The sequence below is a fragment of the Poecilia latipinna genome, unplaced genomic scaffold (genome assembly GCF_001443285.1).
Source record: "Poecilia latipinna isolate Pla-1442-1.1 unplaced genomic scaffold, P_latipinna-1.0 Scaffold185, whole genome shotgun sequence".
NCBI classification, from domain to species: Eukaryota; Metazoa; Chordata; class Actinopteri; order Cyprinodontiformes; family Poeciliidae; genus Poecilia; species Poecilia latipinna.
Genome location: NW_015112801.1, coordinates 416746 through 428157, shown reverse-complemented (window position 1 = coordinate 428157; position 11412 = coordinate 416746). Strand labels below are relative to the sequence as shown.

General features: G+C 41.2%; 1 protein-coding gene across 1 annotated transcript in view; it reads right to left on the bottom strand.

Moving 5' to 3' along the window:
• Positions 1 to 8041, bottom strand: part of fez1 (fasciculation and elongation protein zeta 1 (zygin I)) — a 21340-nt gene extending 13299 nt beyond the window's left edge. The window contains exons 1-3 of the mRNA XM_015030533.1: positions 7941 to 8041; positions 7698 to 7774; positions 4630 to 4978 (exon numbers count right to left, since the gene is read on the bottom strand). Of these exons, the coding sequence (XP_014886019.1) occupies positions 4630 to 4949 (320 nt within the window). The 5' untranslated portion in view covers positions 4950 to 4978; positions 7698 to 7774; positions 7941 to 8041. The remainder of the gene's footprint in view (positions 1 to 4629; positions 4979 to 7697; positions 7775 to 7940) is intronic.
• Positions 8042 to 11412: the final 3371 nt, after the last annotated feature.

Here is an 11412-nt window from a genome sequence, read left to right as displayed (position 1 = left end):
TTGATATTTTTAAATTTTTTGTTGTTTTTTTTTTTAGTTTCTGTTTTTTGCGGGGGGGGGGGGGTTTATTATTATTATTTATGTACCTGTGATGCTGTGGTCGTTGTTGACCATTTTGGTCAGCTGAGGTCGTTGTAAATATGCTGTACAATCAAACTTTGACTTGATTTCTGCGGTTTTCTGGAGGTTTGTTCCAGATTAGAAGAGCATAGCAACTGAATGCTGCTTCTGCTTCTTGGTGAGGCGGTGAACCAGAAGGTGTGGAAGGTCAACACAACGATATATCTGCAGGCATTCAGTGATCTACAGACTAACAGACAGATCTTGTTGGGACCTCAAACATCAGACAGGAAGCCTCCAGTTTGTCCTAAACGCTGCTGTGAGAGTTCGGATGACGGTCTGTCCTCCTGCCGTCTGTCCTGCAGGGCTCGGAGCTCCACGGTGCAAAGCTGTGCTGCTGCGTTTGTGGGCTGGTCGCCACGGATCAGCAGTCGTTCTGTTTAATACTCCGCTCGCCATCGGCTTGTTGGCCTGCTATAACTCGTACCAGGCAGCGACTGCGGGGAATTAAGTCGGAAAGCACCAGAACGGGTTCGGAGCCAAACTGCAGATGAACGTAAAGGATTTCTGCTGGTTTGTGTACCTGCCGGGTTCCTGCTGAATCAGACGAAGCGGAAATGTTTCTCCTGTGTCATTCAGCGTTCGGAACATCAATACCGTCTCGCTTTCTATTAATAAATGCTTGTAGGTTGTGCATAAGTAACACTAACAAGTGATGGAGAACACTTGATGTCACGATTTACTGTAGACGTCGTGAAAAGCATAAAATCAGGACTCTGTTCATTTGTCTGGCCACCACATCGGACGCGGTATCTGCCAGGTTTTCACATGTACAGCTCTTTTATTTTATTTAGTTATTTTTTGTGCTTTCTTGAGCTGCTTTCACCCTGGCTGATCGTTGCTTGGAATCGTGCGTTTCTTTCTTCAAACCCTCCCTTCTCGCGTCAAAAATCGGGCTATATTTAGAACGATCCGGCTCCGCGAAGAGCGGCGGCGTCTGCGTCCACGCCTCAGAGGACGCTCAGGGTCTGGCAGTCAGCTGGTGGGAGAGGAGAGGCCACGACTGAAGCCGAGCCAAAGTGAACCGAGGCGTAGGAAAATTCACACTGAATAATTCAGCAGAGCATCTCAACAAGGTGGCGGAGAGAATCGGGTTCTGGCCGACGGAGTGTTTCGGCACATTGTGGCCTTTGGTTTTGGCGCTAGAGACTCTATTTTGGTCTCAGAGCCACCGAGTGGTAACGAGATGAATGGGTTACAAAATGCTTGTGTTGCTAAGCAGTTAGCCTGAGAAGGAAATGAATGGACGTCCTCTGTGTGAACGCCGTCACCTCAGAGGAGTTTGTTTTTTGTTTTTTTTTTTTAGTAAATGAGTATATTTGGCTGTAGAACAAATTCTGATACACTGCAAAAACAATAAGACACAACAAATGTGGGGAAAATGTCTTGTTATAAGTGAAGTAAAACCAAGATATAAATATCTTCATAAATATTAAGGAATTATTAATATACAAGTTCCTATATCTTGCTTAAATGTTACAAGTTCGCTTCGCCTTATTTGAAATGCACTAAGACATTGTTTACTAGAAAGTAGAACCAGAATACTTGGTAAGATTTTGTGCTTTTGCGGTGCACTTGTTGAACAGCTGGTTCTAATTTACAGATTTCACTGTAATGTGAGATTAGATGTGTTGCAATCTGTAAATATTAATTATAACACTGTTAATTGTTGTCGATTATTATAAAGAAGTAGCAAATATGACTTCATTTAAAACCAATTACATTGGCAACAGCTGTAAGAATGTGTAGATTGAAGCATTTCCTCTTCAATGATAAAGAAGAAAACTGATAAAAGTACATCTAATACGTGAAGTAAGTCGTGCTTAGACATGCTTTAGTACAGGGGTCCCCAAACTTTTTCCTGCGAGGGCCACATAGCTGTTCCTTTCTGTGGTCTTAGTTTTTGCAGTAAAAAAAAACAAAGAAATTCTTGTCGACGGGGGGTGTGGGGGAGAGACGACGACACTTTTGGATAGATTTTTACCCAGAATGGAAAAAACCGTGAGTGAAACGGTGACTGACGACTATATATTCCATTGAGGGAAAGTAAGTTTCACATTTGCTCCAAAGCCCCCTGGTGGTTGAAGAAAAATCCACATATAAACCGGAAAATACAATATATGAAAAAAAACACTGAATGCTCTCTGGTATGAGCAGGCGGGCCGGATCCGGCATTGTTCAGGGGGCCGGACCAAATGACGTGGCGGGCCGGATCCGGCCCGCGGGCCGTAGTTTGGGGACCCCTGCTTTAGTATGTTCACAGTCAGTATATTTCAAGCGTTTTTCAAGATCACATATTAAAATGTATTACTTTGGAACAGCTGAGAACCAAATTGTATATTATTGTTAGTGTTTTACCCATATATTATCAAAAATCTAAGCAATCAAATAGATTTATCTATCAACAGAGAACATTTCTACCTTTTATGTTCTTACAAAGCATAAACCAATGATATAGTTGATGTGAGCATATCAACTATATGACACATATTTGGATAGTTGCTTATTCTCAAATTTTAACTTCAACAGAGACACTGGTCATCTTTATGTGACTTTGAATCTCCATGGAAACATTTTGCCATATAGTGATTCAATGTTTCAATCAGTCATCTTCAGGTGATTGGTACATACATTCTGCCTGAGTTGACATTTATTCCTGCTTTACTCTGACTCTACATCTTATAATCTGTTCCCAAATGAAACGTTCCCAAATGTACAAATGTACTGTTAATCTCCAGCTAAGCCGTTGCCTTCAGGAGGCTCGATCTGCTCTGTCTGCACTGCGGACTGTTTTCAAAAGTCAGATGGCTGTAGTGTTCAGACTCAAATTCGCCAAATGGATCCCAGTTACAAAATGTTTGCTAATTCGTCCCCTCGGATGTTTTATGCTTTTTACTGCTTTTACAAATTAGTTACTATCAATGAAATGTTGTTGATTTGGCCAAACAAAAGTGACAAAAAAGAAATAAATTTAATGCGAAAGGGAAAACTGAGTTCTACAAAAAATAATGACAATTAAACAAAACTATGAAACATAAAATAAGTGATTGTATGAATATTCAAACCCCTTTAAAGTGATTGACCTAATTCGATAGAGATCCAGCCAGTTGGTGCTCGCACAATGACGTAAATCACCTGAGTGCTGTGAGTGTGTCTCCAGTGATTGTAGTACAAAGACACCTGTATTTGCTAGGACCGTTCACTGGTTAATCAGGATTCCTGGCTCCTATAGCAACATGAAGACTCCAAGCGAATCCGAGAGAAGGTTAATGAAAAGTATAAGTCAGGGGATGGACACAAAAAGACTAAGGTACTGAACATCATCTGGAGTTCAGTTAAATCACCATCGAGAAGGAATGTGACCGCCCTCGCAACCTGAGAGGGCGAGAAGGAAGAAGACCGGAGTCGCCGTGACTACGCCGAAGGAAGCAACAACTGTTGCTCTTGTCAAAGCTTTCTGGGAGAATGGCCATGAGAGTCACTGTTGGAGAAAATTCAAATGAAGTCTCTACTAGAGTTTGTCAAAAGGCAAACACTGCAAATGTAGAAGGTAAAAATAAATGCAGCAAAAATATAGAGACATCCTGGAGGACCATTTGTTTCCATCTGCCAGAGAACCACAGCTTCAGAAAACAGTTATTTTCCATCAAGACAACGACGCCAAGCAGAGACGCTTTGAAGACGACAAGGTGGAGTCTGTGGAGTGCCCAGACTTCAGCCCCAAAGAGAGTTTGATTCTGGGCCGTTTACAGCTGATCCCCACCAAAACTGTAAAACCGCAGGGTCCAGATGTGCAGCTTGACCGACAACGATCCACACCGACTCCGTACCGGGATTACAGCCAAAGGTGCATCGAAATACTGAGTTAATAGGGATTTTTATGAAATCGCTTATTTTTTGTTTACATTTTTTCCTTTAATTTCCTGTATTTTGTAGAAGAGAGTTTTCTGTGTCTCTGGAAATACTATAAATCATTTGGTGCTTACAGGTTCTCAGATGATCTGAATCTGACAGGAAGTGAACGAAAACCAACCAGAGATTCAAAACTGTCCTTATTGATTGAAACCAAAATACAAAACCTGAACTCGGAAACACCGAGGACACGCTTCACCGCCGTGTTTGACGGCTTTACAGCAAGATATAAAATCTTGAATTAGGTCAGTAATTCTTGAATATTGATTAGAAAAAATATTAGTTCCACTGGCAGATTTTTTTTTCCACTTATAACAGTGCAAAATCTCTTGGAGGAACTATTAGTTTTTATCTATCTTCAAAAGACAAATAGTGACTTAAACATATATTTTGCTGAAAAGCTACTTGGAAGTTAGTTTTGTCTTATTTCATGTGTACTAAGTTGTTTGCACTGGAAACTGGACAAAAAAACACTTGGTAAGACTTTCTGTATTTGCTGTGTAATCCCTTATTACGCAATAACATACTAAGACTAAAAGCCCTGGAGAAATGACAGGAAGCCTTCCATCGGCCAGAGGCTTCACGTCGGTGACTTACTCTTCATCCTGCAGCCGCTCCTCATCCTCCTGGCTGTGGGTCTGGTTCCGGATCGGCGCCAGGCCTTCGGTTTTGGTGTTGTAGTTGTGGAAGCAGACGTTGAGTTTCTCGTCAAACTCGTTGACCAGGTCCTCCATCGACTTGAAGCTCATCATCTCAGAGAAGTTCTCCAGCTCGGAGAAGTCCTCTCGGGTGATGGAGGCCAGCGGGATGGTGGTGGTTGTGGTGACGCTGGAGTAGGATGAGTGGTCCTGCTCGTCCATCCGGCAGGGCCGCAGGTCCTCAAACTCCTCGTCCAAGCACACAAGAGGGGCTTCCATGGTGTCCCCTGGCACGTTGGGCTCTTGTCCTGATAACAAACAGAAGTAAAATCTAATTTAATAGACTGAGTTTGTTGAACATTAAAAAAAATAGAAATAAATACTTAATTTTGAGTTCCAATCATTAACCTCTTAAAGGGGCAATGTTTTGCCTGGGACGTAATGCCAATTTATAGCATAATCAACTAACTATATTCAGTTGTTATAAAAATAATGTATCCATCATATATGACTAAAGAGAAATTTAACATCCTAATTTAACGACTTGAAATTGGGACGCTGTCTCTTTAAAAGCTCCTCGTCTTTCTGAAACTCCGCCTTCAGGAAGTCATCATAACATGACTCCTTCATTAACCCTTTAATAATGTTTTTTTCTGTGTCGCACTGAGAAGCAGCTCGTATAAAGAGGAGCAGTTCCACCAGGTGTTTGCTAATTACTGCTAGCTAGTCTGAAGGAACTGGGTGGGGGCGGGACGGCTGCACCCATCCCACTCAGAAGCTTGGAAAGTGCAGCGCCAAGGAGGATCTGTGTCCGAAGGCAGCACTGGGTGCGACCAAGCAGTTTGACCTGCTGAATGGTTGCCATGGGAGATTGTTAGAGAAAAAGATTTTACAAACAAGCATGAACGAATCAAGGTATGCTTTTGAGAATAACATAATGATGTATAGCTCAAAAAGTCAACTTTGCATAGTACTGTCCCTTTAAGGAGCCTTTAGCACAAAGAGAAGATCATTCAGAGCTTAGCAGTCTCGGGGGACATTTGTTGGCCCTTTACTGTCTTCTAAATAAAGTCTGCTCCACCTCATCTGGACTGGCACCATGATGTCCGGACAAAGGATGGGTGGAGGTAGGTGTGCCAGAAGGGGATCAGGTCCCACTGGGAACACAACCAGTTGGCTTTTACTGGTGAACAGCTAATTACGTACCCCTACTGGGACTGAACTGATGAGGTGTCAAAGATTCTGGGGCGTGAAATTAAATGGAGAAGTCCTCCATAAATTACAGTCAGGCTCTCATTGTGCTGCCCTAATTGTTATCGGTAACACAGTGACTATAAGGTAGTTTTAAAACAGGATTTAGATGGGGGGGCGGGGTTTCTAGAGTCACTGGAAGAAAAAATTATTTTTAAAAGTGAGCATCCAATCCTTCCAGCTTGGGTGTAAATGAAACGATTAGGGAGCGACAGCCGAGGCCCTCCGAAAACGAGAACATTTTAAACCTTTTCGGTCCATTTGAGCAGAACTTTGTGCCTTGGGTCCGGCTCTTTGACGCAGCATCATTACAGTGGACGGGCCTAAATTTCATCCTTTGCGCTCTGCTGGTCTAAGTGTGTGAACACAGGGCAGTCCATTATAAAACGAGCTTGTGCAAGCCTCTTCTTCATCATCATCCTACTCAGCAAAGTGCCGCTTCGTCTGCAGCTGGAGATCGTCTTTCACCGCCTCCCTGTCTCTGTCTCCATGCTCTGGCTTGTTTGTGTTCGTTTTTTACATCTCTGGCTCAGGGTTTATGTTTATTTAAAAAAAAAACATTCAATTCAGCGCAAATAAAATGTTGTCAGTGGAGGAGGGTTAGGTTGACCTGAGACGTCTCTGTAGTTCTGCTGCTGTAGGCCTGCTGGAGGACAAACTGAACACTGCTGCTCACTTTCTTCTTCTTCTACTCTCCGGTTTACATTATTTGTTGTTATTTCAACTGCTATGCTTTCTCGACACAGTCTGCTGGGTTTCCTTTGACAGAAAACTTTTTAAACAGATTTGAGTAACGAACTGAGCTTAAAACGCTATTCGACAACTAGGATCAGGTGAAATGTATCTATGGTTGGACTGAAATGACTTTTCTTTTTTTTTTGTAAAGTGTCTTAAGATGGTGTTTTATGAATTCGCACTATATAAGTAAACTGAATGGAACTGAATTAAATCAGGCCTGATTTGTTTACTGCCTGTCAGTAGAACCAATTAGGAAACTGTTTAGCTAAATAAGGACAAATTGGTAATTGGTTCTTTTTATGTCAGAGAAACCCATCATAGGAGACACTAATGCCTTTTCAAAAATGTCGTATGGATAAAATAAAAGCAAAATCACTTGTCAAAAGCCTTTTTCAGGCCTCGCTCGGTCGGGTAAGTAAACCAGACATTAACATTACATCACTACCGTTGCATTTTTTTAAAGGGAGCATTTCTATGAGTTTTTGTCCCATCCCTTTGCTTGGAAGGAGCCTTTTGGAGTGTGTGAAGCTCTCAGGTGTGTCTCCCTGCAGGTACGGAGACCAGAACGTCTGGTTTCACTTCATAGTTTTATCTGGACGTGGGATTTCATCTAAAAGCTCTGATTTCAATGAGGAGCAGAGAGGATGACAAAACTGATCTTTAAAAAAGAAAAGAAAAACATGCTTCAATTTCACAGCATAAATATGAACATCCCGTTCATATTCAAAGCACCAGTCTACATACTGCCAGCGTGTTGTCTCTCTTATTGGTCTAAACGCTGTGATTTCAGTCGAGGTTAACATCCTCAGGACGGAGGCAGAAATTACAAAGAAGCATGGGTTTAGCTAAACGGAGGCAGGAGAAAATGAGGCAATGGGGGAGGGAAAGAGGAGCAGCGAGGAGAGGAGAGGAAGGGGAGATGGAGGAAACCATGGTTACAAGATAATGATGACGGCAGAAAGGATGCACACAGAGGTCAGGACTGGACGGACGGACAGCAGGGTGGACGGGACCTAATTGAGTGAAAACGCTGATTACCTGCAGTCAGATGAGCCGCTGATTCTTCTGGCTTTGTGTGTGTGCGAGATCCTCCGACACCAGGAAGATCTGTTGTTCTGACAAAATAAAAACCCGATGATGATGATGATGATGATGAGAAGCAGCAGTTACATTCATTCCAGTGTAGGAAAAAAAAACAACAAAAACAACAAAAAAAATAAAACACCCCCAGAGATAAACGACAGCGGCGTGGAGAGGCTGGATCTGTGCTCCTTCCCTCACCCGTTAGCCCACAGCCGCCCTGATCCGTCCTCCCACAGCTCGTTGTTTTCCCAGTCAATAGGCAGCCAGCACCGCTCCAACAGAGCCTGCGCACTGCTGGGCCTCTGATGACATCAGCTACCACCCCCCCAACCCCAAACCCAACCCAACCATCCCTCCCTGCCTCCCTCCCTGCTTTCTCTCCTCTCCTCTTCTCTTTGTTCCTGCCTCCTCCCTGCTTCAGTCCATCCCTAATATTCATGAACGGAGAAAAGGGGGAGACAACGTTAGCAGCATGTTTTTTTTTTCCCCATCACCTAGCATTTAGAGAAACCGGCTCTTCCTTTGTTGTGTATTCTGAAAGGACACGATGAGACGACGAAGAAATGTCAAATTGAGACAGCTCCTACGCTCAAGATGATTTTAATACCTTTAATTTCCCAGGGTTATGAACACTTTTTTTTATTCTCTTATTAATAACTGAATACGACAGCTGGAGTCATTATTCGAATACAACACTGGAGAAAGATAAAAGGAATATTGAAAGGAGATTCTTTCTCCCATAAAACACTTTAAAGCTCCATCAGAGATCTGATTGGTCCATCCTGAATGTTCCTAACAGAGGACTTCAGCACCAGACTGCAGGTTTAGTGCTGGTTCCTAGAGCTTCTGAAAACAGAATGGGAAGCAGATCCTTTAGTTTTCAGCTCCCAGTTTGAGTCCATGAGGCAGACACCCTGTCTACTTTTAAGGCTTAACATTTTCAGTTTTGATGAAGCTCATAGTTAGTGTCTCAGGTTATCCTGAAGCTTCTTGATAGTTTTGATGCTGGAGGACATAATGACCACTTTCCATCAATTTGCTACATTCTCAGTTGGAGAGTTAAGCTGTTAACTTCATCCTCGCTCTCTGTTTTTTTTTTTTTTTTGTCTTCACAGAAGCTATATCTGCTCTAGTCTTTCCGTTTAACAGTAGCTGCGTTTCCATTCAGCATAAATTTGCACAAATTGGAATTACGAAATAAATCTGCTTAATGGAAACTCGACTATTTCGGGGTGAAAAAAAACGTACGTTTTTTTGCGCAAAAAAAATCTTTTATCAAAAAAGACTTAAGTTTTTTTGATAAAAGTTTTATTGCGCTTGGACGAGGTGATTTTTAAAGTCATATCAAAATTTGTTAACTTCGCAAATTATCAACAGAAACACTTTTTTAAAATCATCTGTCAGTCATGTGACCAACAACCAGACGTTGCTACTGGCGGAAAAGACGACGTTGACGACAGGAAGTGGTGGGAGGTTACCAGAGCAGCATGTTTTTTAATGACTTATCGGGTGAACAAATTTATTCGTGTGTGATTTTAATTTCATTCCTTCACGTTCTCCTCCTATTGATGAAACACTCGTTTCTGTCTCTCTCCCAGCACAGATACAACAACTGAACTGACTTTGTGTGCTGATTAAAATCCTTGAGATTGTACTTCTGGCTTAAAGCTCATATATTTAACTGGATCAGTGTTTTTGTGTTTCCGCTCTGTCAGTCTGGCAGCAGATGGCCTCCTACACTAACTCAAGCTGCTGATGCTTTCCACAATGACAGAGACCTGATGCAATCGGTCGAGTTTCCTTTGAAAGTGTCTTACTAATTTGGACAATAAACTGAGCTTGACTGAATTGCTCAATAGCTAGGATGAAATGCGTTGGGACTGAGTTCACAAAACAAAGATGTTGGATATTTAGGGGGTTTTGATGCTTCATTTGATCCATTTGCTGAGGAGGGGCAGTGCACTAATAAACATTTTAAACAACACAATATTCATAATATTAATACAAAGACAGCATTAGCATAAACCAGCGTGGTAAGACTGACGTTTAAGTTTCAAATGCCCTCTTGACATTTTATTTTATTTTTTCCTAGTGTAGTTTCTCAACTCTAACGTAAAAGAAGATTTAGTTTTGATTTGCTCTCAAATGCTAACATTTTTAACTTTGTTTTGTTTTTGTTTTTTTTAGAAATTAGTGCTAGCATGGGCTTGTTCTCAAAGAAAATAAGCACTTTCTTCTTTGAGTTCCAATTTTGACTTCCAATGATTCATTTCCTGCTAAAGAGCCCCCTGGTGGTTGAAGAAAAAAGTAGCGGTTTATAGTCTGAAAATACGGTTATTGGTACTGACTGGAATACAGGTCCTGTTTTTACTTGATATCCAAAATGTCCAACATCACACACCAAATATGATTAATGATGTCTGCTTTGTGCAGAGAGTTTGGCTCACTCAGAATCAGATAACAGCCAGTGACTGAATTTATGAGATGTCTAATCCTTCCTATTATGTCTAAAGCTGCAATGATTTCCTGGACTTTAAAACCTTTTGAAACAGAGAGGTAATTTTAGAAACTGGCAAATTGGAATAACAAAAAAAAGAAGGTGCTTCCCACTGATTCACTGAACATGTGACGTCAATGCACAGAAGGTTCTGCGCCCACCTGGTACATTTTCCTTTAAGAATGAACCATCGAAAAGAGAGAAAAACATTATTAGCTTCTTTAACCTGTTGATTCAAGTGAAACAAAAGGAGAAAATGGGGGAAAAAAATAAGCAAGGCCTCCTATTTCTACAACAACACAAGTTGCTTCCCTGGTTGTGGCACAAATGCGGTATTAATCACCTTTGGATGTGGTGGAGAGGGAACTTAATATAATGTAAAACCAATAATTGTGATGTGATTAGAGGTTTCAGGACACACAGAAATCATAGTTCAGGATCTGCTTCAGTTTTAAAGTCACGGGCCTCATCAAAAGGCAGATTCTAATTTACCGGGTAACAGGAACAACTTAGCTACATTTCACCCTTCACAGCCTTGAAAATTTAAAGGTGCCAAAACTTTGGCTTGGAAGCCACACAGGAAGATCTGGCGGACAAGTTGGCCTTGGAACCAGAGGAAAAGAAGCGACAAGTGCTTCAGACGTAAGTGCTTCATTTTATAAGTTTATAAAATTTGTATGAGCACCGCACTGCAGGCATTAGTGATATAAAATATGAATGACAGATCAGTGCATCAAAACAATGCATTGTCTATAAATTAGGTTTACATTTCTTAAACTAGTAATTTTTTTGGCATGGATTAACAAAGGTCTATGTGACAATTTGGCTTTCTGGTGGTTTGCTCCAGCAGTTAAGCTGTAAAAATGAAATGTCTCACGGATGTTTGCTCATCAAACATGGATATCAGAAAATATCTCAAAAGAAAAGTGCACCAAGGCGTTGCCTAATTTTTTGTTTTATCTTGACGAGTTATACTTTCATAAATTGCCATACTCGCTATTTTCAAAACTCATGTGCAGGTGTTCAGAAACCTTCCAGTACACCGGAACAAAGCTTCACTTTGCTGCCATCTAGTGGCACAAACATATATATATATATATATATATATATATATATATATATATATAGTGTATATATCTCACACATATATTTTTTTTTTTATATACATACTTT